This window comes from Hemicordylus capensis, chromosome 4, assembly GCF_027244095.1.
Source record: "Hemicordylus capensis ecotype Gifberg chromosome 4, rHemCap1.1.pri, whole genome shotgun sequence".
In the NCBI taxonomy this organism is placed as follows: Eukaryota; Metazoa; Chordata; class Lepidosauria; order Squamata; family Cordylidae; genus Hemicordylus; species Hemicordylus capensis.
In genome coordinates this window covers 282,404,651-282,431,076 of record NC_069660.1, presented here as the reverse complement: position 1 = coordinate 282,431,076, position 26,426 = coordinate 282,404,651, and the positions used below count along the sequence as shown (strand labels likewise).

The window sequence follows — 26,426 nt, the reverse complement described above, 5'->3', positions numbered from 1 at the left end:
CCACACTCAGCATTGGTTCACAACATCGTTCCTAGGTTGGGAACCACTCCTCTAGAATTTACAGAGCAGTGAGTTTGTGATGACTTCAATGCATACCTCTGTTTATGAGAATGATCAGCTGTAATAGTCTCATTGCAGGAGGCCAGGCTGTTTTGTAGGGCTGCTGTGCTGTTACTGACCCTTGGCTCTGTGGCAGAGGCCTATTTGTCTCTCAGGCTATATCTGCTTTGTTTAATTAGATCAGCACATTGTTTTGACTGTCATTTGACCCCAGCGGAAGGCCAAACTGCACTCCTTTACCTACAGATCAGCAAAACTGCCAGCTAAAGAGCCCAAATTCGAGAATCCTTTTGTTGATGGTACATGAAGCAGAGTGGAAAAACAAACTACATGTTTGTTTATACCAAGAAGGTGGGCTGCAGCTAGTGTGCATATTTGTGCTGTATTTTTCCACTTCGAAGCTGCATCTAACAGCTCTTCTGGCCCATTCCATTTGTGTAGAAGTAGTATGGCAAGAACAAGAGGTGGTGATGAGGTCTGTCCCACAGATAATGGATTTCCTTCTTTCTGAAGATTCACTAAAGGGTGTGAATATTCAGGAAGTGCCATCAAACCTTCCTGTCTGAGCAAGGCTAAAGCACAATTTCATCACCACCTTGTAAGCGTATTAGATCTTCAGTGACCCCTATTCCTCAATCTAAAAAACTCACTGGGTATGGCCACTGGTTCCTACACCCTTTTATTTGTGCATTTTCTTCCTTAACCCACCCAGCTCCACTCTTCCTAGCCCACATATTAAAAAAAAGACACTTATTTTAAAAATGCAAACATGTTTAATGTAACATAACAATGACTCGCAAAAAACATATTCATGAAATATCTGAACTTAATGCATGGATAGCAGAATCTTTGCATATATTAGCATCCCTTTCAAGGCATATTGTTTGTCACTCACTACAAGTACAAAAGTATTTAATTCATACAAAAATAGCAGTTTTCTAATACACAATGTGAAAGAAGAAACTATACATATAGTATTCACAGTGCTGAAAACTAATCCATTACTTTTCCGTGTCATGGTTAGTTCCCAGATAGAGCTTTATGTAACTTATATAAGAAATCTTTCATCCACCAGTGTTTTAGATGCCAAATTCTTCTGCCCAACAGTATTACGGATGAACCTAAAAATCTGAACACACAAGATCAGCTTTAGAAGTTATCTATCTATCTAAGACACTCTTGCAACTTTTTGTCACAACTTTCTAATGTAACCAGGAAACAGAATCCAGGATAGGGCTATGTAAGCAAGAAAAGGCATCATTCTTAATGGCTGGGATCAGCAGGGCAAGGAGCAAATTTAGTCCCCATCACAATGGTGTGCCTGAGGGCACATTTCCATATATACATAATGGCAGAAAAATGAAAGTATCATACCTGGAGACAATGTTGCAGCAGGAGCAATGCCAGCTGATCATCCCCAAAGGTGAGTGGCTTAGCCACCACTGACAGGGACACCATGATAGAGGGGAGCAATGTCTTTCCCCCGCCACCTCCTGAAGCCAGCTCCAAGATTATGGGAAAAGGAGCAGCCAGTCTAAAACTTTGCTCCTCAGGTACAAAGTTATGAAAGGGAGGGGAGGTTTTCTTCTTCTCCACCCATCCTCAAAACAGCTTCTAGGATAAAGTGGTCAGCCCTCTCATTGTTCTCAGAGTCCAAAAGTTGTGGGTGGTTTGGAGTAACAGTGGACAGGGGCAGCTTGGAAAAGCAGGCCTAATCCTGCCCTTGGTCATGGCCACAATTATGCATTTAAATGGCTTTTAAAGGATATTGGTAAGTTCATGGAGAACAAGTCCATCAATGGCTACTAGCCAGGATGGCTGTATGCCATTTCTAGATTCAGAAACAGTACACCTCTGAATACTAGTTGATCAGTGGGAGAGAGGTACTGCTTTCAGCTCCTGCTTGCAGGCCTCCTAAAGGCTCTGGTTGGCCACTGTGGGAATCAGAATGCTAGATCAGATAGGCCGTTGGTCTGATCCAGGAGGCTGCTCTTATGTCCTTATGGATGAGAGGAAGAAGAATTCTTTACCTCCTTACTATTCCATTTAACGAGACTGTTGCCATTGTAGTAGGTGAAACAAGGGACAAGATTAGGCCAGCCTCTCTGCTTGGGAAGTGTGTGTGGGGTGGAAGCAAACAGTCTTGAGAAAAGGTTCAGAACTCTACTCCTCCATCTCTCAATTTTGTCAGGATGTTCGAAGTTTTGAATAAACATCAGTTGGAATAAATGGTACAAAATAATGTCTTTGTAGCAGCAACTGCTCATTTGACTGGATGCTGAACCAACACTAGATGCTCTCCAATCTCATTTTTGGTTACTTATGGATGGGAGGTTAGATTTAGCAAGAAAGACCAAACCAAGTTAAAGTCTTCTATAATAATAAGTGAGCAAAAATAGTTGAACAGATAGTTGAACAGACGTAGTTGTTTAAGTTATCTCAATAGCAACACTCAAACAATCTGCTTTCCCAAGAGATATGACTATAACCATTAATCTCCAGATGCCTTATATTCCATCACAGAATGACCTCCCTTTGGAAAAATCAGCAACAAACTTTATGTAACAGATCTTGTTATTACGGTAGTATCAACACAGTTTGTGCTGTCCACTCCAAACTTCTTTATTACTGGAAGATCTTTAGGAGAAATGATTAGTTAATGTTGCAATAGAAATGTGTGGGAGAAAAACCAATACAATCATATCTTTCTATGACTATATTGTTCAATTATTCTGGGATTTATCTTCAGGGAGATCCAGAAGATACAGACATCAAAACGAAAAATCCTAGTTTTAAGGTCTATGAACCACTGTATGATGTCTATGTCTCAACAATAGTATGAGGGTACAAATGGTAATTTGGTAGCATGATCTCATCACCAGAATAGGAGCAGCAGCGATTGGTGTGTTGGGACAGTGAATGCTCTCCTTCTCTCAAGGGTTTCCTGTGCAGCTGATACGCAAAGGCTTGCCAAAACCAGAGTTGGGTTTGATGCCGATTGTGCTTGTTGGGACTCCTACTCATGATCCTATGAAATACTTTGTTTGGATGAGGCGATAGGCTAACGCTTTCCTTTTGAGATTTTGGTGATTGGTAAATTTAGGCTTGCTTAAAAATCCTAGAAGCCATGTGGCAAAATATCTTGAGCAGCAACAGAACTATTGCAGCCATATATTTCTATTATTTGAACAATGCAGTTTTTATTGGGAAGGTGGGGTAGTGCTGGAGGATTCTGCCCTAATTGACAAATGAAAAATATTATTTGCACCACAGAAACCTAAACAAAACCAGGTGGTACAGTATTGAAGGGCAGGGGATAGAAGAACAAGATTCTATACATACCATTCCGTGAGAGAGATAAACCAGCCTGGAACATAGGCATGACTAAGGACAAATATGTTATAAACTTGTCCTAGTGTTTGCAGTATTATATATTTTTATGAGAAAGGAGCATTGGTTACTCACTGTGAAAGCTTCTTCTTGCTGCTGGATTTGAGGACATCTCCTGTGAGTTATTCTTCCCATGTGCATAGTCCAGAAGGCAGGACTATGCAAATTATGCAATGCTTTAAGAGCCTGGGAAGGAGAAACCCCACCCAGTTTCTTGACAGTAGCCAAGTCCAAGATACAGAGATAAATGGGAGAAAAATGGTAATCAAATGCATAGGAAAACATGGAGAGGTACACCAGTAGACGCAGACGCCCAGACGGGTGGGTCAAGATGTCCTCAAATCCAGTAGCAAGAATAAGTCTTCATGGTTAGTAACCAATGCTCCTTTCTCTGCTACTGGATGAGGACATCTCCTGTAGGACACGCCACTGCTAAGAATCCTGGGTGGGAGCATCAGCATATACTGAAGCAGAAGTACCTGTTGGAGGACTTGTTGGCTGAAGGCTGCTTATGAGGAGTGGTGGAAGTCAAGCTTATATTGCATAGTGAAAGTTGACCGAGCTGCTCATGTAGCCGTTTGGCAGATTTCAGAAAGTGGGGTGTTCGCATAGAATGCAGTTGATGTGGCCGATGATTTCATAGAGTGTGCTGTGATGTTGAGCAGTGGTTGTAGGTTTTGAACTTCAAAGACCAACACAATACAAGCCCTGATCCAACTGGCGATGGCAGAAGTGGAAACCTTCTGATCCACAGAAGCGGGAAGAAAGGAGATGAACAAGGTATCAGTGGAGCAGAAGGATACAATGCTCCACTTCAAGCAGCAGCACATGCCCAATTTCTGCCAGGCTTTCCCCCAAGAGGTTACTGGCTTGGGACAAAAGGAGTGAAGTATTACGTCCTGTGAGCAGTGAAAGACGGAAGAAACTTTAGGTAGAATGAAAGGATCAGGTATCAGGCGAACAGAGTTAAGTAAAAAAGATGCAAAAAATGAGATTACAGGTGGACCTTGCTATTTGCGGTTCTGCGTATCAGTGGGTATCTAACTGATACCCTCATTAATGAGATAATGTATCCTCATTATCTGTGGATACAGAAAAGCCATGTAGCCGCAGTCCCAAGATGGCCGGAAATGACCTCGGAGGTAATTTCTGGCTGCCATTTTGTAAAGAGCAGCCTTTTTGTGGCTCATTTGTTTTAAAAATAATTTTTTCCATGATTTTTTATGGAAAAATGGGGAATTTGGGGCTTGTGGAGGGGGGCATTCCTGGACAGCTGGACACCCGCAGAGCACGGTAGAGCATTTTATTTGCCTTTTTTACCCTTTTTGCCAGCCTCCAGGAATCCACCCCTGCAATCCCATTGTCTTCAATGTCCCGTCATCTGTGGTTCCATTATCAGTGGTTCCACCGCTGAACGGAGTCCTTGCGAATAATGGCGTTCAGCTGTACTGGATAGGGCCTGCAACTCAGACATTCATCTGGCCAATGTGATGGCTAACAGGAAGGCCAGTTTGAAAGAAAGGAAGCATAGCGGTAAAGAGTGGATGGGCTCAAAGAGAGCTGCATGCAGGATGCGTAGATGTAAATCCCGGAGGAAAACCTGTGCACTATTGGAGGTGGTCAGAGTGGTATCCCTGAGAAAGTTTTTAAGATGATAGTGTGAGTGTATGCCATGTGCAGAAGAGGTGGAGGAGCAGTGTTCCCTCTAACAGGGATTCCCAGATGTTGTTGACTACAACTCCCATAATCCTCAAGCAAAAGCCATTGAAGCTAGGGATTCTGAGAGTTGTAGTCAACAACATCTGGGAATCTTTGTTAGAGGGAAATTGGTGGAGAGTAAATTTACAGGAGACGCTGCTTGACGTTTGACTGTGTTAGCTTTGAGGCCCTTATCCAGGGCATCCTGTAAGAAAAGGAGTAGCTCACCCAGCCCAGTGTCTTCCCTGCAGAGTTTATGATGCCAGCACCAGTGTAGGAAGACCCGCCAGGTAGACTGGTAGATACGATTTGTAGAATCTTTTCTGGATGCCAGCAGTGTCCAGAACTTTGGGTGAGTAGCCATGGCGCTTCAGGATGTTCCATTCAGTCACCATGCGGTAAGTTTGAACCACGCTGGGTTGTGATGAAGTATGGGGCACTAGTGGAGGAGTTCTTGAGATACTGGAAGGAACCAGGGGCCCATGACAGCCAGATGTATTATTTCTGCAAACCATAACTGCCATGGCAAATGCAGTGCCACTAGGATACCTAAGCCTTGAGGAGATGAATTCTGCAGAGTAGATGGCTGAGAATTGGAATTGGAGGGAAAGCATACAGGAGGCTAGGGAGAAGTCAGGGTATCCACGGCCTTGGTTCCCTTGCATGGGAATCAAAAGAAGAACCTTGCAAGTTTTGTGTTGACTGGGGTGGTGAAGAGGATGACCTAGCACGTGGATCAGGATCTGGAACACATGTCCATTGAGACTCCATTTTGCCGCATGTATCTCTTTCCTGCTGAGCCAGCCGGCTTGTGTGTTGAGGGATCCACTGACACAATGTGCTGCCAGAAGGGTTACATGAGACTCTGCCCATTGGAGAAGGATAGTCACTTCTTGATGAAGGGATCTGGATCTAGTGCACCCTTGATGATTCACATGTGCCTTTGCTGTGACATTGTTGGTGTGGACTAGCATCAGTGTTCTCTCTTTTTTTTTTTCATCTGTGGGTGGAATGAATTTTGTTCTGGGTGGCAGTATCAAGGCAGTGTGCGCGCACGTATATTCAAAGTGGGATCTTTCTGATTCAACCTGAGCGGGATCTAAAATTAACTGGGCAGACTAAAAAAAATCTGTGAGTGGATGCACATGCGCACACCTTAGAGGGAGCACTGACTAGCATGTGTTTATCCTCTAGAAGATGCTGGAATGCACAGAGTGTGGAGTGGATGGACCTGAGCTTCAACCAGTTGATTCTGTGAGATTGTGTTGTAGGCAATGAGCCCCCTCCCCCACTTGTCAGATAGACAGGCATCCACTCTGGGTGAGTCTGGAAAGAACTTGCCTTGTGAGAGATGTGATGGGTGTGCCCACCATTGGAAGGAGTGAGGATTGGCAGTGGTAGTTTGACTTTGGTTGGGCACGATAAGGCAAGAGGAACCACTGGAGGGTGTGCAGGTAGAAGTGGACCCAAGGCACTGCGTCCAAGGATGCCACCATGATGCCCAGAAGTTTGGCCACTGTGAGTATGGACACTGTGGCTACAATGGATAGCTGGTGAATGAGTAGTCGAATTTTCTTTATGTGGTCTGAAGGAAGAATCAGGCAGTCTCAAGAAGTGGCTATTATTACTACAAGGTAGTGAATCTACTTAGACAGGTATAGGTGACTTTTGTCTCATTTACAAAGAACTTATGGTCTGAGAATGTCTGCAGAGTGTCTCGCACATCTGACTCAGCACTTGTGAGGGAGGGAGACTTGAGCAGTAGGTCATCTAACAAAGCAAAGAGCCCCCCCCCCCCCAATTTGAAGTTTGGCTACTAGAGGGGCCATTATCTTTGTGAAGATTCTGGGTGCTGAGGAAAGGCCAATTGGAAGAGCCCTGTATTGATAATGCTGGCCTGCAAAGTGGAGCAGGGGGCGACTTACAGGGTGAATTGGCACATGTAGGTACACTTCTGTGAGGTCTTCATTAGTTCCATGAAGTCTGAGTGATGGAGGGACCCTGAAATGCAGCATAGAGTCTCCATTCTGAATTTTCTGCACCTGACAAACTTGTTCAGGAATTTTAAGTTGAGAACTGCTCTGAGGGATCCGTCTTTTCTGGGCATAGTGAACAAAACAGAGTAAATGACCTTGCCCCTTTAGAGAAGTGGGACCCATTCTATGGCGCTGATGGATGTCAGATGTTGAATTGCTTGGAGCAGGGCTGCATGTGGAGCAGGGTGATTGTGACTGAGGGGATGGCAGGAAGCAGTCTTTGCGGAGGGAAGTTAACTCTATTTTGTAGACATGCAAGATGGTGTTGAAGACCCATTCATCAGATATGCTGGCTTTCCAGGCATGGAAGAAGTCTGAAAGGCGACCTCCCACACTGGGAGGTGAGGAGTCAGGACTGTTGCCTAGGCTTGGATTGGGTAGTGAAGGGCTGGTGTGGTTGGTTAGATGGTTTATTGTTGTTGAGCTGTCTTTCCAGAATGAATATTGTGAAGGTCTGAAAGTATGTTGGAGGGGATGAAAGGACTGGAAAGGTCTCTGTAGCTGTCACCTATAGTCCCTGTGAGGTGTGGAAGGGAGCGCCTTCCTCTTGTCCTTAGTTTCAATGAGTACTTCCTTAAGGGCCTCATTGCTAAAAAGTTTGGATGCAGTACAGTATATGGTACCGCTGCCAGGTTTGTGTGTGAATCAGAGCCCACTTGTCAGTGTTTAAGCCATAGGTTTTGCCTTGCCGCCACCATGAGGCTGTGGAATGAGAAGTGTGCAAGGCTCAGCCAAGGCGAGTGAGGATTCGTGGCATGGCCATTTGGAAGGCTGTGTAGTGTGGGGGGTGGGGGCAGGCCCCAGCAAGCCATCCAAACCGCTGGGAAGCAGTGGAGGTGAAACCAGGAGGCCCAAGGATGGTTTGGGCTAATCTGGAGCTGGAGGCTGGTTGTGTCAAGGTCCAGTCCTGGAAACAGGTGGGGCTGATGGGCCTTCCTGAGGACTGGAGCTGCCACCTCCGTTAACAGGCACTGGCGAGAACCTATTGGTTGTTGGCTTGCATCTGGCGGTGGAAAGACTCATCACTGCTTGATTGTGGGATCTCCCCGTGGGGGAAAGGAGGAGGTATTATTTCCTTTGGAGTGTAGGATGTTTCTGATCCTCCTAGGCATCTGAGCCATAGTGGCTTAGAAACAGAGAAAGAAAAAGACAGAAGGGTTTTTGTTATTGTTGTTGGAAAGGGGAATGGAGTGTAGAGGAGGTAAGAGAGAAATAGCAGAAAGGGGAATATATATCGAAAAAAGAGATAGGCTTGGCTAAGAAAAAGAAGGCTGACTGGAGCAGGATGCAGAACTAGAAGAACTGGGTAGGGTTTCCCCTTCCTAGGCTCTTATACCATTGCATAATTTGCATAGTCCTGCCTTCTGGAGCACATGGGAAGGATAACCCACAGGAAATGTCCTCATCCGTTAGCAGAGAACACCCAATACATTGTAAAATGTAGAGTGGGTTCAGAATGGAAAGTAAGGTGGCGGGAATTGGAGATTCCTGGTGAGCACACACTCCTGGTGTGAGCAGCAGCTTCCATTTCTTACCATGTTGTATGAATCCTAATATATCAATGCTGGGTTCCCTCTGCCACCTGATATTAACTGCCCAACTTCAAATGTTGGTTACAGATGTCAGGTGGTGGAGGGAACCTGACATTTTCAGGCGGGATGACACAGAAATGACTGGAAGTTGCTGCTTGCATTGGGAGCATATGCTCAACAGGAACCTTTGGTTCCTACCACCTTACTTTCCAGCAGTTGTCTGAGAACACCTATACTTTCCTTTTCTTCCTAGTATATTTTGTCTTTACCTTTAGACTGAAAGTATGCAGGCAAGGCTTTTTAAATTTTTGATTTCTGTAGAGTACTGAACAATTTTAGGACTTCCCATCTTTGCTAATACAGTTTGCAAATAGGAGTACAAAATGATAGAAACCAATAATTTAAGGAACAAAAAGCACCATCATAATCCCAGTAAGTAAACTTACCTCTTCTTGTAAATATGTGAGAACAGCTGCTAAAACAAAACTTTGAGTAGCAATATCCACAATGGCAAAAAATAGCATATCGAAGATGAGAAGTGTGGCTTCGTTGCCATAATAGAGTACATCACTGAAAGAATGTCCTTCATCTGCAAAAAAGAAAACCTGCTTCAAAATCTGTAACAAATAAGAAAAACTACTAGAATATGGTTGAACACAATGAACCAACGATTTTTGCAGTGGTTACAAAAGTATAGGTAACAAGGTGCCACAGACAGTGTGAAGGTCAACACAATTACTATTATAGCTGGTCTTTATAAGACTGTTTTGTAGAGCTTTTTGTGACCTTACCTGTATAGAAATAGCTTGGCCACAGTTATTCATGCTCTGGTAACCTCTCGCTTAAGATTACTGCAATGTATGTATGTGGGGGCTGCCTTTGAAAATGGTCTGGAAACTTCAGCTGGTACGAATAGGGCTGAAAGATTATTAACTGGGACTGGACGGATTGATCATATCACACCAGAGCTTCGACAGCTGCACTGGCTCCCAGTCTGTTTTTGGGCCCAATTCAAAGTGCTGGTTTTAACTTTTAAAGCCCTAAATGGCTTGGGACCAGGCTACCTGAGAGCAGTGTTCTCTTTAATTTTTTCCATCTGTGTGCAGAATGAGTTTTGTTCTGGGTGGCAATATCAAGACAGTGTGCGCATGTGCATTCAGAGTGGGACCTTCTTGATTCAACCTGAGCGGGATCTAAAATTAACTGAGTGGACAGCAAAAAAAAAAAATGCGAGTGCTCGCACATGCACACGCCTTAGAGGGAACACTGTCTGAGAGAGCGCCTTGCCTCAGATGTTCTGACTTGGAAGATTTTCTTCAGAGGCCCTGCTCCAAGTGCCCCTGCCAAATGAGGTGAGGCGGGTGGCTACTAAGGAGAGTGCTTTTTTGGTGGTGGCACCCCATTTATGGAGCCTGGCATCATCACTTTGTTCTTTTAGTCGCTAGGTAAAGACCTTTCTGTTCACTCAGGCTTTTTAGTTTTGATTTTTAAAATTGACTTTTAAAAAACAAGGTTTTAAATTTTTGTACTGTATTTTTATTTTGGGGTGCGTGTTGTTATTTGATGTGTTTGATATGTTTTTATTGTATGTTTTTATGTTGTGTTGTGAATAATTTGTAATGGGGCGGCTAACAAAGTTTATTATTCTTATTAATGAAGAGTGGCATTATTGTTGTATATAGACATCAGTAATTACTTATAGTTGAAAGTCAAATTGTTGATAAAGAGTCATTATTAATCAACTGAACAATCCAATTCAAATTTCAACTCCAAAATAGTCAAAGGTAAATGAAAAGATCTAAATTGCTACTTATGCTTTTGAAAAGGGTCTCCCAGTATCTTTTAGAGCTGAAAATTCAAGACAAAGGTAAGTTCTTTGAAAATATCATACACAACTGATCTTAAACTACATGAACCATGTCAGAACATTTCAAAATGTTTAGAATTAAAACTATTAAAATAATTGTTTTTCCTCTCACTAATGCAATCAAAAAGTGTCATATACATTGTATTATACTCTCGACTTTGTTAGCTAACACTCTGTGCTCCTTAGCCATGTGTCCCAAATAACTTTCATTCTGGAATTTTATCAAGAGCACAGCAGAGATCCAAGACCTTTATAAAAAGCAATGCTCATAGAAATACAGTTTAGAACACCTTTTCTCTTTATTTAGCAGGGGGAGAGTAACTGGCCCTCTCCACCCCCAGCACAGTACTTCCAGTGACTGTTGCTGGTGTCTATCTTAGGTTTCTTTTTAGATTGTGAGCCCTTCAGGGACAGGTTCCATCTTATTTGTTTGTTATTTCTCCGTGTAAACCGCCCTGAGCCATTTTTGGAAGGGCAGTATAGAAATCTAATGAATGAATGAATGAACACTTAACTCCGAAGGTTCAGCTTGACTAATTTCTGTATTCCTTCTATTAAACTTAATAACTTCATAGATTGGCTTCAGGACTTGCTAAAGGTTAATCCTATGCTGGCAAGCGTCTTTTGTAGGCCCTGCCAAATGAAGCTTAGGAAGCACTACAAATACAAAGTTCAAAATGACACAAGTTCTGTCTGAGCATTACAAGATAGGACAGCTTTTCTCCTCTGACCTCTAAGGAAGATGTAAACATCAAGTTGAGAGAGAAGGTTGTGAAAAACAAACAAACAAGGAACAGCTCCTTGAAATTCCAAGATGTAGCATTACAGAAGTTATACTGATGAAGCTTCAGCAGCTTTATGGGAGGTGTTAGTCAAGACAATTTGTGCAGGGATGTTTTGCTTATTCAGATGTAAAATACAATACTGATAGGTAGGTTAGCAATACCATTGTAAAAGATGCTCTTTTCCATTGGTTCCATAAACTCCATTCCAAGAATTCGTTCCAACAACAATTTGTCCTTTACAATATAATCCATTTCCTTATGAACCTACAAAAGAGGGGAAAACCTCAAAACAGAACTCAAAACATCAGAACTTAATTATAATACGATGTAGGGGGTAAAAAAGCATAGGTGCTATATACCAGGTACATAAAGAATTACATGAAATTTGCATCTTGGAAAGGGAGCTGCTATGGCATTGATTACAGGGCCGCAAATCACCTCCTCCACAATAATGCAATGCACTCTCTAGTGGCTAGTCTATAGTCTGATATAAAACAAGGGAAAAACCACAACCTCCCATTGCAAACAGAATAATTAATTCTATACTTCAATTAAATGCTAGGATACATACATGATCAATAAAGGATCCAAGAAATTTATTCATGGTATGGTATGCTTTAGTGCTCTGTTCAAATGTAGTTGTAGAAGAATTTACGAGCCGAACAGGACCATGTTTCTGGGACAAACAAAAGTAAAGTGAATTTAAAACATGTAGGCTTAGAACTCCCCCCTCCCCCCGCTGACATTATGGCTGTATGAAATGGCTCTGATGCCTCTGCACTAAGACACAGAAGGTTCACAATGAAAGAATTAACAGTTCCAATTTATATACCCTTAAGATGATAGAATATCTGTTTGGTGCTAAATTCCAATCCCCTCATAGTACCAAAAATTCACTGCACTAGAAGGTTTCATGAAGACGCCCTTATGCAGTAGAACAAATTCACAGAACCACACAACTGAAAAAAGAAGAATCCCATGCCTAAGGTTTGGTTAAGATTTCATATCCTACAAAAGCCTGACTGATGTAATAGAGGTGAACCCCATTATCCACGGGGGTTCCATTCAGTGGGGGAAGCATGGATAACAGAACCACAGATATCAGGGCATTGAAGTGAATGGGATGACGGGGGGGGGGATTAGGTTCCTTGAGGCTGGCAAAAAGGGCAAGAAAACACACACAAATAGCAAGGGGAAAGACAAATAAAGTGCCCTACTGTGCTCCGTGGGTTTCCAGCTATCTAGGAATGCCTCCTGCCCCTGTAATGAATTCCCAATTTTTCTGCAAAAGATCATGGGGGGAAAACTCTCCCTTTTTTGGACAAATGTGCCACAAAATGGCTCCTATTGACAAAATGGTGGCTGGAAATAACCTCCAAGGTCATTTCCAGCCATCTAGGAACCACGGATACATGAGTATCCTTTTGTATCCACCAATAATGACATCAGTTGTTAATTAGATATCTGCAGATGTGCAGAACCACAAATATCATTACCACATAGAGTGAAGTCCACCTGTAATCTCAGTTTTTGCATCTTTTCACCTGACTATGCTACATTCTTTATTTGGGCAGCAGGAATCTGCAGCACAGATATTTTAAAGCATCTGGACACAATATGACACTCTAGAAAAATGTCTCAGGAGAACAGTTCACATCCTAGAAGCATCCTAATATGCACATATAAACCCCAATCAAATTGTAGGAAAACAATGAGAATGATCCATATGTACAATGCATGGAGAAGTGAATGTATTGGCTGTACAAAGATATATAGAAATAGCTGTGAAAGGTACTATATTTGAATTAGATCCCAGTCAATCACATTTTAAATACAAAGAACAGCAGAACAAGATACAAATAATATACATACCCTTGTTAATGTTTCATGAATCCTATCATATTGCTGCCTCATCTTGCTTGAAATGGAAATCTGAAATGTCTGAGCATCTGTATTTGGTAACAAACCTCTTTGACTACATAGGTTTTCCTGAATAAATGAAATAAAGAAGAATTGTTGGAACAACGTGTACAAAGAATGAACTCAATAGTTTATTATTCTTGTCACTCCGAATCTAGCTGTACTTGTACATCTGTTTTTGGTCTTTAATAGGGATGTGCACGAAATACTTTGGGCACATCCGAGGGAAACATTTCAGCTGCAGGGAGCTGAATAATTTTGACGCCTCTTCAAAGAGACGCTGAAATGATACGGGCACATCCCTAGTCTTTAATACCAATAGATGAGGTAATGCACCAACATTTTGCGCTAAGAATGCAAAGAACAGGAAAATAAGGGGGGGGAAAGTAAATAGTCATAAAAATTAAGGGTAGGATCCAAAGAACCTTGAAATCTGTTCCATCTCCAAAAAGAAATTTGAAAGTTGTTGCTCAAACACCATACTACATGGATGGCTTATGGAAACAAGGGGTGTTTCAAAAGCAGTCTGTGATATTGAGTGAAGGAGAGCTGGCATTACAACAGTGAGCATGAATTGTTCTCTTTACTAAGCAGGGTCTATTCTTGTTTGCATTTGGATGGGTGACTTCATGTGAGCACTGTCTATCGTAAGATTCCTTAGCAGATGGGGCTGTAGCTCAGTGGTAGAGTATCTGCTTCCGAGCAGAAGGCCTCAGGTTTGCCCCCTAACATCTCCAGGTAGGGCTGAGAGAGACTTCTGCCTGAAACTTTGAAGAGCTGCTGCCAGTCAGTGTAGACAATATTGAGCTTGATCAACCAATGGCCTGACTCAGTAGAAGGCAGCTTCCTATGGTATTGAGCCCAGATGTGGAAATAAAATGGCCAAGATTTCACTGTGCTAAAGCAAAGATCCCCTGTGTGAGCCTATGAAACCTTTTGGATTCTGACCTATATAATTAAATACTTTGGAATAAGAAGAAGGAAGAATCATTTGTATGCAGTGATCCCTTCAAACTGGGCAGGGACAGAACATACAGGTGAATGTAATGTATATGTTCCTACACAAGTTTTCCGATTTGTCTCTTTATAGATGTTTCTAATATAATATACTTGTTCAAACCGTAACCCTGCATTCATTTATTCACATATAACTCCTCTATCAGTCCTACATCTATTGACACAGAACCAGGCACTAAATGCAACTTTACATGGTCTGTGCTGTAAGCAATACAGATGTTTGATATTATGAAAAACAATTCAAAGTTACAAAAATGCATGATTCATATCCATACATTTGAAAGTGAGAAAGAATTCAAGTATCAGCCTTTCAGTAAATATCATATATGACTACCTCTTTACCTTTTGATCAACTCTAACATCCTTTTTGAGTGGCAATCCAAGTACAGCACAGTCCATAATGAGCACGTCTCATGCAAAAATTCCCCACTATATTCTTTAATAAGGTGAATCTTTGGTTTGCCCCTTCCTAGTTCTTTTACATACCGCTTCCCTCTTTAGGTTCATATTCATCTCTTCCATGTTGGTATCCGAGTGACCATGTACAGACCGGCCATGAATATAATACCCAAAGCATCTGTGTGACAACAGAAAAACTGAAATCTGAAAGATAGAAATGAAAGGGGGGGAAATGAACTTCTTAAATACAGATTCATGATAGTTTCGAATATCAAATATATGAGAGTCATCCCTTGCCAAGTGTGGATTTCCCAATTGCGGTTTTTAAATTATCCGCTACAGGCAAATTGCAGTAGGTCTCGCCAACCACGGCCCGAGTATCTGTGGTTTGGAAAGATTTGGGGGCCATTTGAGGTGGTGGGTTTTTTGCAATTTCTAGGGGTCAGAGGGTGATTTTTTTCTATTTTTAACTGTATTTTTTGGTCTTTTCCCAACCGCAACTCCCCTAACCCCCTGCTTCCAATCTAACCAATTGCTTTCCAACTGCAAGGTTTTCCTGGAACAGAACCCTCATGGTTGGTGAGGGATGATTGTAAATAATAATGAAACTTTATATTTCCTTCCAGTGAAAAATATGAAGTATATTTATAAGGTTTGCATATGAATGCAAGGTTCTGGGCCACTAACATATCATTTATGAGTTGTCATCACCATGCTGCAGCTGGTAAACTACAATCTACTTTGAAACTGGGGCAAATTTTTATTCCAGATGCATTTATAAAATGGGATGTGTGTGCGCGCATGTGTATACATAAAAATGTGTAGGTGCACACCCCAGACTGTTGGGTGAATCTGGGCTACGGGTTGAATTTGGCTCCAGCTACAGATAGATAGCATAATGCCCAGGTTTTGCCAATTGCAGATGTTCAAATATAATTACACAGGATGTTAAATATCACAAGTACAAAATATAGATTTGTGTTCCTTCTGTCTACCTTCTGCATGCAGAGCCTTTAAGGTAACTATGCCACAGTATTCACTACAACTACAACATTCTCACAAAATGATTGGGTGTCTGGATATACTTCTCCAGGATCTTCCCTACAGAACTGGATGTTTTTCTCTAGGATCCTCCTCATAGAAGTGAGCAAAAAATCAAACTCTGGTGAGGTCTTGGAAAGAATGGATGAAAACCAATACTACCCTCTTTTTAAAATATCAATCACTATAAGATTTTGCCATTCTAGTCCTACTTACATTTAATACAGTGGGACTTACTTTAAAGTATACACACACAGGATTGCACTGTGTGTATTGACACAATTTAAAAAGCTACCAATTGGAAGTGTAAATCAATTAAATACTTACATTGCTCATACAGCACAAATCCACAAACTGCCTTATTTTATCTTCTACAAATCTTTCATAAAAGACAGAAAAGTATACCACCTGTAACAAAACAGTGATTACCAATAAATTCATGAAATGTAGGTTTCCCTTCCTGCTCTAGCTGAATCGGTTTTAAACAGAAGCAGTCAAAATAGCATAAGCCACCAGTTGCTCATCTTGCCACTGCTTTGTAAAGTCTAAGACACATCATTTCTTCCTCAAGAAGATGGTGGCAGTTCCAAAAGGAGGCAAGAGCCAAGATGTAGGTGATGCTCCTCAATGACTTTAATGTGGGACTTTGAGTCAGCTGCATATTGCCCCCCCCCCCCAAGGTTGTGGACTTAGCAACTCCTTTCTTTCACAGTCCTTTTGTAACCCTGGGAACCCTTTCTGAGGAACCTTGAAAGGGAACTCAGGGATGAGCCAACCTGTTGCTGATACCATCCTTTGCTTTTCATCTCTCTAATAAGTGTGAAGGCCACAAGGAGAGTCAATTCTTTGTTTTGTCTTAAAGCAGGGGTAGGCAATCTTGGCTCTCTACCTGTTGCTGAACTACAGCTCCCATCATCCCCAGCCACTGTTGAGTCAACAACACCTGGAGAGCAAAGGTTGCTGACTCTGTGCATTTGCATTTCCACTTTATGTGCCCAAGTCCGTAGATATGGCTGAATTATTTCTAGTAACACACCTATTCATTCATTCATTCATTCATGATATTAATATACTCATTCATGATATTAATATACTCAGATCTACAAATGTCACCCCAGTGGAAAATCTGCTTTTCTGTAACAAGTGACTTGCATATAAGTACAACTAATCCCATTGTACATGCACTTGTATGTGCAGTGGTGATAACCAGGCATACTTAAAAGGACAGACTCTGATGCATAAGGTGAATGTGGAAATCCGCCCTTAATTACTCTTGGAAAGCCTCAAAGAGTTTGATTAGGACAGCTAACTATGACTACGTTTAAGGTATCCTGTGCTAAAAATTTTATCCTTTAAAGAAAGGTGTCTAGACAGCTACTTCTAGATTTCCAAATTCTAAAAAGTAGCTACTTCTGAACAACTGCATCTTAACAAGTATGTAAAATAACCCCTGCTAACTGGGCAAAGAGGCACCTTTTACCGTGGTGATTTTCTTTATTTAGCAGGGGGAGAGTAACTGGCCCTATCCACCCCCAGCACAGTACTTCCAGTGACTGTTGCTGGTGTCTATCTGATGTTTCGTTTTAGAATGTGAGCTATTTGGGGACAGGGAGCCATCTTATTTATTTATGCTTTGTGTAAACCGCCCTGAGCCATTTTTAGAAGGACGGTATAGAAATCGAAATAACAACAACAACAACAACAAACAGCAAGTGCCACCTTTGTAAAGAAGCAGATGAAACAGTGGACCACTTAATCAGCTGTTGTAAAAAGATTGCACAGACTGACTACAAACAAAGGCGTGACAAGGTAGCAGGGATGATACACTGGAACATCTGCAAAAAATAAAAGCTACCTGTAGCCAAAAATTGGTGGGACCATACAATTGAAAAAGTTGAAGAAAATGAAGATGCAAAAATATTATGGGACTTCCGACTACAAACAGACAAACATCTGCCACACAATACACCAGATATAACTGTAGTCAAGAAGAAAGAAAAACAAGTTAAAATAATCGACATAGCAATACCAGGGGATAGCAGAAGAGAAGAAAAAGAAATAGAAAAAATCACCAAATACAAAGATCTACAAATTGAAATTGAAAGGCTGTGGCAGAAAAAGACCAAAATAATCCCTGTGGTAATTGGTGCCCTGGGTGCAGTTCCAAAAGACCTTGAAGAGCACCTCAACACCATAGGGGCCACAGAAATCACCATCAGCCAATTACAAAAAGTAGCTTTACTGGGGGAAAAAAAATACAGTTACCTATATCCAATAAAATCACTGGTGAATTATATAATTTGAAGGGAAGGCACACTTAGCTGAATATAGAGAGCCAGTATAACACTCTACCTGTATTAAGGCAATGACTAGCCAGAGTACAGCAGACACTCCAAATCTCAGAATGCGGCTCCAGGGAGCGATGTAACTTTCAGGGCTCCTTGCCAGGCTGGAAGAAGAATCCATTAAGGCTAGGTTTGAAAATCCTACAACCTGAAAAGAGAATATTGTCACTGCCAGCCGGTGTGCAAGAGGTTTTTCAAGATTCGCAGACAATAGGTTCAAACCAGTGTTGAATGCTAACAGAGGTTTTATTTAGCAAAGCTCAATAATAGTTTAAAGAGGATTACAGATGAAATGAAACTAAGTAATAAGTCAAAAGAGATTCATAGAACAAAGAGAAGATTACAGATTAAAGAACAGTCATACGTCCCTCCCCTGCTGGGGACCTTGTCCGTGGGAAGTCCACTCAAAACGGAGAGAACGACCCACAGTGTCCCTTCTGGTGTGCAGCGTCGGCCATGGCTTCCTTGACCTACACAGAACTCCCAGCTTTAGGGTGTCTGTGTACCTTGTTTTATACCCTTAAACAGCACCCGGAGAAGGCTGTGGGCCCCACTGCCATCAACTGTATGTGTGTAAAATTTGGGTACTTTATTCCTTTCATCAAGGGGCAAGGAGCCCCTGGTGGTGCAGTGGTAAAACTGCCGCCCTGTAACCAGAAGGTTACAAGTTCAATCCTGACCAGGGGCTCAAGGTTGACTCACCCTTCCATCCTTCCGAGGTCGGTAAAATGAGTACCCAGAATGTTGGGGGCAATATGCTAAATCATTGTAAACCGCTTAGAGAGCTCCGGCTATAGAGCGGTATATAAATGTAAGTGCTATTGCTATTGCTATCTAACAGGGGATGAAGGGAGTGATGGGCTTTCTTATCAGCAGGTGTGTGATTGGATGCCAAGTGCATTCCAATTCTGGGCACAGCCTGATTCATCTTCCCTAAATGTTCTGGGAACCGTTATCTGCGTCTTGGGCAAAGTTTCTCATCCTTCCCAATTATTTTGGGAAGCACTGCCGATGCCTAGCTATGCTAATTGGCAAGATATAAACATCAAGTCTGCACCTGGTCTGGGAGAGTCAGGGCCATTCATACTTCACTTCTTCTAGAAAGGACCAAGGAGAAAAGGCCTGAAATCAGTCCTCTATATGCAGAAATATATAATTATAAGCAATATATGATTATTAGCATGTGTAGAGGACAGGAATGGACTACACCACTGAACGCCTCGCCATTCTTCCGCGGTGCCACTACAGCAACCTACATTAACAAAGATTGTGCAAATTCTTTCGATTCCCAAACAAGCCCAAGCACTAGCGGAAATAGGTCATGCTTTCCCTGCACAACATTCCATGTTCAGTCCTTCATTCTCCAGTTAAAAAGGTCGGAGGCAGCAAGATAACTGCTGGAGAGCTGCACCAGCAAGAGTAGACAATAGTGGGCTCGATGGGCCAGTGGTATGACTTCGTATAAGGCAGCATCATATGTTCGAATTGATTGCCATCTTTAGTTGTTTTATTGTGTGTCTTAGAGCCCAAACTCTGGAAGTAGAGTAATACTTCATCAATCTATATTTTAGTCACTGTTTTTTAAATCTAGTCTTTATAGTTAGGAGAGGCTTGCAATCATAATGCAGATGTTGGCTACATCAGAAAAGATTTTTTAGAAGTCAAAAATATAATAATTTCATGCGCTTTGCTATCATTTTCTCTCATTCCCCTCAAAACCACACTGAACCATTTTTAGTTTAAGATTTGGCAACAATTAGCATAGGCACAGGGTAATTTTAGCTATGAAACTTAAAAGATATGACAATTCAGATGAATAAACACTGATTGCAATCCCTGCTTTATGATGTCAAGTATTTAACTGAGCAGCTTTTTTCACTTCCTGCTTCAGAAATATCACTTGGCAGAAAATACTCAAATATGTAAAGAGCTATTATGGAAACTAATCCAAAGTGAAGGCAGTACTAGTAATAGCTCTACAGATTATACAAAAATAGTATCAACATTGAATCCCTTGTCATGCTTAATAGTGATAAATGGTTAGGCCTCACCTGCCTCTTAATGTCTGCAGGAATGGATATCAGCTAACCATTTTATTCACGTCTAGCTATTTATATCTAAAGAGAAACACACACTTTTTAAAGGTGATTCCACTTCTTGAAAATAGACTTTACAGTTACTGCAGAGTCTATTGTGGAGGTGTCCAACAGCTCCTCTTGTGTGGCTAAATTGGATCAATTTCAGTTTGTGATTCCTGATGATGTGAACAAGATACTTGGGACACCGTGCCTCGCCACTGTTCTCTTGACCCTTGCCCAACATGGTTCATACAATTCAGCAGTGAGGTTACTGGAGAAGACCTTGTTAAGATCATTAATGCTTCTCTGAGGGACATCAGGATGCCTCCTCTTGAAGAGAGACACCTGCATTGGCTCCCTCAGAACTGGACAACTATAGGCCTGTTTCCAAACTCCCATGGATGGGCAAGGTGATCAAAAAGGTGGTGGCATCTCAGCTCCAGGCTGTCTTGGAGGAAGTGGATTATCTGGACCCATTTCAAACTGGCTTTCAGGCAGACTATGGGGTTGAGAAGGCCTTGGTCAGCCTGTTGGATGCTCACCAATTAGGAATTGACAGGGGGATCGTGACTCTGTTGATCCTTTTGGATCTCTTGGCGGCTTTCGATACCATCGGTCATGGTATCCTTCTGGGGTACCTGAAGGGGTTGGAAGTGGGAGGCATGGCTTTGCAGTGGTTCCACTCCTACCTCTTGGGTAAGTTCCAGATGGTGTCACTTGAAGACTGTTACTCTTCAAAACAAGAGCTCCAGTATGAAGTCCTGCGAGGCCCCATATTATCTCCAATGCTTTTTTAACATCTACATGATGTACACGAGCACTGGGAGAGATCATCAGGGGATTTGGTACAGAGCATTATTAGTATGCGGATGACACCCAAATCTATTTCTCTATGTCCACTTCATCAGGAAATGGCCTAACTTCCCTAAATGCCTGCCTGGAAGCAGTAATGGGCTGAATGAGTGAGAACAAACACAGGCTGAATCCAAGCAAGACAGAGATACTCATTGTGAGAGGTCAAGACTTGGGAAATTGTTTAGATCTGTCTGTTCTGGACAGGGTCGCACTCCCCCAGAAAGAGCAGGTTCATAGTCTGGGAGTATTTCTGGACTCAAACCTCTCCCTGATTTCTCAGGTTGAGGCAGTGGCCAGGAATGCTTTCTATCAGCTTTGGCTGATTCACCAGCTATGTCAATTTCTAGAGATAAACAACCTTAAACAGTGCTGCATATGCTGGTAACATCCAGACGACTATTGCAATGTGCTCTATGTTGGGCTGCCTTTGTACACAGTTCGGAAAAAACAGGTTGCTCACCAGTAACTTATGATCTGGTAGAGATCCGTCGACATCCATAAGAATGGGTTCTGCGCCTGTGCAGGAATCCTCTCGGAAGCCATGCCTCAGCTTGTCGAGGCGTCCAAGCCCCGCCCATACGCAGCGCGTGCTATTTAAGAGCAGCACTGGGCGCCATGTTCCTCAGTTCTTTGGACGACCACCGAGGCAGACAATCATCGCAGATGGACATCATGAGTGGAGACGAATAGATACGGTAAGTATAGTAAGCATCACGCACACAGAGGAGCATCACTACTGCAGAGGAGAAGGATGGGAGGATCTTATGGATGTCGACGGATCTCTACCAGATCATAAGTAACAGGTGAGCAACCTGTTTATCTGGATCGAGATCCGTCGACAGCCATGAGAATGGGTGTTTAGCAAGCTCCCCATGGAGGGGGGTGCAGTAGTGCTATTGCAATACCCGTTTAAGTACACTCCTTCCAAAACTAGCCTCTGCAGCAGAGCGCACGTCTATGGCGTAATGCTTGACAAATGGGAGATTGGAAGACCATGTAGCTGCCTTGCATATGTCCAGGAAGCCAATCCCCGAAAGGTGCGCAGCCGATGAACTGTAAGCCCTTGTGGAATGGGCTTTGATGGATTTCGGTGGTGTTTTATGCTGTATCTCATATGTAAGTAAGATGAGGTTGACGAGCCATCTAGACAATCATTGACGAGAAATTGGTGAACCCTTGGCGGCGCCGCTGTATGATACAAAGAGAAGCGTGGTGGCTCGAAAGTCTCTTGTACGAGCCATATAGAATAGAAGGGCCCTACGAACGTCCAGCGAATGCATGGACCTTTCCAAGGCCGATTGTGGGTTCCTAAAGAAGGTAGGTAGAATAATGTCCTGATTCAAGTGAAAATCTGACACTACTTTCAGTAGAAAGGCAGGTTCCAATCGCATACATACTTTGTCGTCATGAAATTGAGTGTATGGGGAGTCAAATCTCAATGCAGTGAGTTCACTCACCTGATGTGCCGTCGTGATTGCAACCAGGAACGTGGTCTTTAAAGATAGTAACTTCAAAGACGTCGAGGCCAGAGGTTTGAAGGGTTTTTGCGTCAGTGAAGAAAGGACCAAAGAAAGGCTCCAGGGTTCTACTGGCGGTCTTATCGGTGGATAGACATTGGAGAGGCCCTTCAGGAAGGCTTTGCTGAGGGGGTGTGAGAAGAGAGTGACACCGTCGCAGCCCGGGTGAAGGGACGATAGGGCGGCAAGGTGCACCTTGATAGAAACATTTGCCAAGCCCTGCGATTTAAGAGTGGACAGGTAGAGGAGTACTTGGCGAACGGAGGCTCGTCTGGGCAAAAAACCATGGGACTTTGCATAAGCCTTAAATCGGAGCCATTTGCTGTGATAATTTCGTCTGGTTGGCAATTTCCTTTGATTCAACAATATACCATCTAAAAGTTTATCCGCCACGCCGTCAGACGGAGAGTGAGAACATCTGGGTGGAGCACGTGGCCGTTGTCCTGTGAGAGAAGATCCACTCCTGGTGGGAAGCGATGGAAAAGATTTCCGGACAGTCTGCATACTTGTGGAAACCAAGACTGTCTCGGCCACCAAGGCGTCACGAGAATGCAGGGAGTTGGGTGCGCCAGGAGTCGAGCCACTACTCTGGCAATTAGGGGTTGAGGAGGAAACATGTAGGGTGTTTCCAGTGTCCAGTCCAGCTGAAAAGCATCCCCCAATGATAGCGGGTCGTGACCTGCTCTGGAGCAGAAGCGGGCACACTTCTTGTTCGTTGAGGTCGCAAACAGGTCTATCGATGGAAGAATCCATTGACGGAATAGCGGGTTGATGTATCTCGGATTGAGTTCCCATTCGTGGTGAGTGTCGTTCAGGAACACTCGACTGAGATCGTCCACTAGGCTGTTCTCTAGGCCCATGATGTGGGCCGCGAGTAGGTAGATTTTGTGGCGTATGCACCAGTGCCACATCTGGAGGACTAGAGCGCACAAGCTCCGGGAGACCGTTCCGCCCTGGCGGTTTATGTAGGCTTGTGTCGTCGTGTTGTCCAATTGTATTTGGACACAGCTGCCCTCCAATAGTGGTAGGAAAGATCGTAGAGCGAGAAAAACTGCCAGTAATTCCAGGAAGTTTATATGGAATTGAGATTGGTTGAGGGACCACCTGCCCTGGGTTTGTCGGCCCGCACAATGTGCGCCTCATCCTAGAAGGGAGGCATCCGTCGTGAGCCAGAGGGTCGGGGAAGGGAGCTGGAAGGGTACTCCCTCCAGGAGGTTCCTGTGTTCTGTCCACCAGGAGAGAGAGCGAAGAATGGGTGTAGGGATCAGCAGGCATTTCTCCTGGTTGTGTCTTGCAGGGTGAAAGACTGAGAGAAACCAGAGCTGAAGCTTCCTCATCTTCAGACAGGCATAGTGAATCACCGTATTGCATGATGCCATAAGGCCCAGTAAGCATTGGATGGAGCGTGCAGGTTCGATAGGGTGATCTCGAAATAGAGTTACCATGCCTTTGATCAAGTCGTACCTCTCTTCTGGTAAGTATGCTCTTTGGTGTATCATGTCCAAAACCGCTCCTATGTAGTTCGCCACCTGCATAGGTTCCAGGCGTGACTTTTTCCAATTGACTTGGATGCCTAGGTCGAGCAGGACCGACAGAACGTAACGGATCTGCGAACGTAATTCGTTTTGATCCTTTGAGGCCAGGAGCCAGTCGTCCAGGTAAGGGTAGACTGTGATGCCTTGCGTTCGCAGGTAGGCAATCACTGGGGCCATACACTTCGTAAAGACCCTTGGGGCGGAGGACAGGTCGAAGGGTAATACATTGTATTGGTATACTTGGTGACCGACCGTGAAGTGTAGGAATTTCCAATGCTGGGGTCGAATGTTCACATGGAAATAGGCGTCCTTGAGATCCAGCGTTGCCAGCCACTGCTATCCTTGGAGGAGTGGGAGGATTTGCTGCAACGCCATCATTCTGAACTTCCTGACATGGACAAACTTGTTTAGGTTGCGTAGATCCATGATCGGACGGATACCCCCGTCCTGTTTCGGGATTTGAAAATAACGGGGGTAGAATCCATCCTGTCTGTCCGCCCACCGTACTGGGGCAACTGCCCCTTTCTCTAGAAGTTCTTTGACTTCCTCCCGTAGTGTAGGGGAAGGAAGGGTGAATATCACTCCCCTGAACCGTGGAATTGACTTGAATTCGATGGCATATCCTGAAGATACAATCTTCAAGACCCAACGGTCTGATGTTATATGTTGCCATGCGGGGGCATGGCTCGCCAGTCTGATGGTGGGTTGCGCTGGCAAGGGGTCGGTGTTGGGACCCATTAGCTGAGTTGTTATTGCCCCCGATGGCGGGGATGGAGAGTGGAGAGTTGACGGTGGATGGACTGGAGACTCAAAGGCGCTTCTGGGCATCTGACCCCTTAGGACGTTGGGCCTGATTTGCTTTGAACTTGGTCTGGTAAGTGCGCCGGTGGTAAGGTTGGTAGGACCTGCGGAAGTCCCTAGGGTCTTGCTGTCTGAAAGGAGGGCGCTGCTTACTATACGTCGAGTGGTACTTGGATGCACACGTAGAAGTGGAAGGTTGTGCTGTAAATGTCTTTGCGGTGAATTTGGACTTTTTAAGTTAATCCATAGTGGTATCCGTGGTTTCACTAAACAGGCCGGTGCTGTCAAAAGGAAGCCCCTCTATCTTATCTCTCATGTCAGTTTGTAAGGTAGTAGACCTGAGCCAGGCATGTCTACGGAGAGTGATAGTGGCAGTCATAGCTCTGGACTCGCTCTCAGCCAGGTGTTTGGCAATACTGAGTTGTTGCCTAGTAAGATCACCCGAGTGTTCCAGAATTTTTTGAAAATTAATTTTGAATTCTTCTGGTGATAGGTTGTCAAGTTCTGCCAGCAATCCTTCCCAAAGACCGCGAGTGTATTTAGCGGTGCATGCCGCGTAATTAGCTACTTTGATTGAGAGGCACACAGTTGAATAGATTTTGCGGCCTAAGATGTCTAACTTCCTTCCCTCTTTTTCAGGAGGAACTAGATGACGTTTCCCAGACTTCGACGCAGAGGCACAGTCAATTACAAGGGAATTGGGCGCCGGATGTTTTAAAAGGTACGTATTGTCTTTTTCCATTATATGATATAGGCTCTCCAGCCTTTTAGAAGTAGGGGTGGAAGTATGGAGTACCTCCCAAGCACATTTAGCTGCTCTCGTGATTACCGGGAGCATCGGGAGGGCTACCGGGGCCGTCGATTGCGACTTCAACATAAAATTGTAGACGGGATCATCTATTGTTGTCATCTCGGAGCGTAGGTCCAGACCTAAGGCGTCCGCCATGGTACACACGTGACGGTGGTACGCTTTCATTTCTTCGTTGGGTGACACATACACCGTTGGTGCCACATCTGTGGGAGGTTCAATAATGGCCTCCTCTCCTTTGGGGTCCGACTCGAAATCCGACGAGCCATAGTGTTCAGAAGGCGAGGCTGTCGGAGAAGTAGGTGCTGTCCCTTGAGAACGTACTGAAAGAGTTGGCGATGAAGGCAGGGGTGCCGTTTGAGCTGCTATAGAACGGGTTACTGGTGGTCGCGTTTGTACGCAGACATCAGTGGTAATAACTGCAGGTGTCTGCGTTGACGAGTGTCTGGTCGCTCTGGAGGGAGTATTAGTAGACGCAGACAACGTGCGTAGAGTCACTGTAGCGGGAAGAGAAGTCAGTGGTTCCCAGGATTCGGTTGGTAAGGATGTTTGGGAACTGGTGGAGACCACTGGACCCGAACCAGGTATGTGTGGTGGAGGCGTATGAGTAAACCCGAAGGTGTGCCAAGGCAAAGGGCTTTGCAAGTGGGCTGCAGAGAGTGATGGCACCGGGAGGACAGGACGAGTCGAAGTTGATTGAGACTCCTCCTCCGAAGCTGGGAAGCCCCTAAATGTGGCCTGT

At 43.7% G+C, this 26,426-nt stretch overlaps 1 protein-coding gene across 9 annotated transcripts in view; it reads right to left on the bottom strand.

Annotated features, from left to right (window-relative positions):
• Nucleotides 1–810: 810 nt before the first annotated feature.
• The window catches only part of TMEM67 (transmembrane protein 67), a 79,612-nt gene continuing 53,996 nt past the window's right edge, over nucleotides 811–26,426 (bottom strand). For all 9 annotated transcript variants that reach the window (XM_053248895.1, XM_053248898.1, XM_053248896.1 and 6 more), the window contains 8 exons: nucleotides 18,098–18,238; nucleotides 16,073–16,153; nucleotides 14,792–14,908; nucleotides 13,241–13,357; nucleotides 11,940–12,044; nucleotides 11,530–11,632; nucleotides 9,163–9,305; nucleotides 811–1,189 (listed from right to left, as the gene is read on the bottom strand). In XM_053248895.1, the coding sequence (XP_053104870.1) occupies nucleotides 1,109–1,189; nucleotides 9,163–9,305; nucleotides 11,530–11,632; nucleotides 11,940–12,044; nucleotides 13,241–13,357; nucleotides 14,792–14,908; nucleotides 16,073–16,153; nucleotides 18,098–18,238 (888 nt within the window). In that variant the 3' untranslated portion in view covers nucleotides 811–1,108. The remainder of the gene's footprint in view (nucleotides 1,190–9,162; nucleotides 9,306–11,529; nucleotides 11,633–11,939; nucleotides 12,045–13,240; nucleotides 13,358–14,791; nucleotides 14,909–16,072; nucleotides 16,154–18,097; nucleotides 18,239–26,426) is intronic.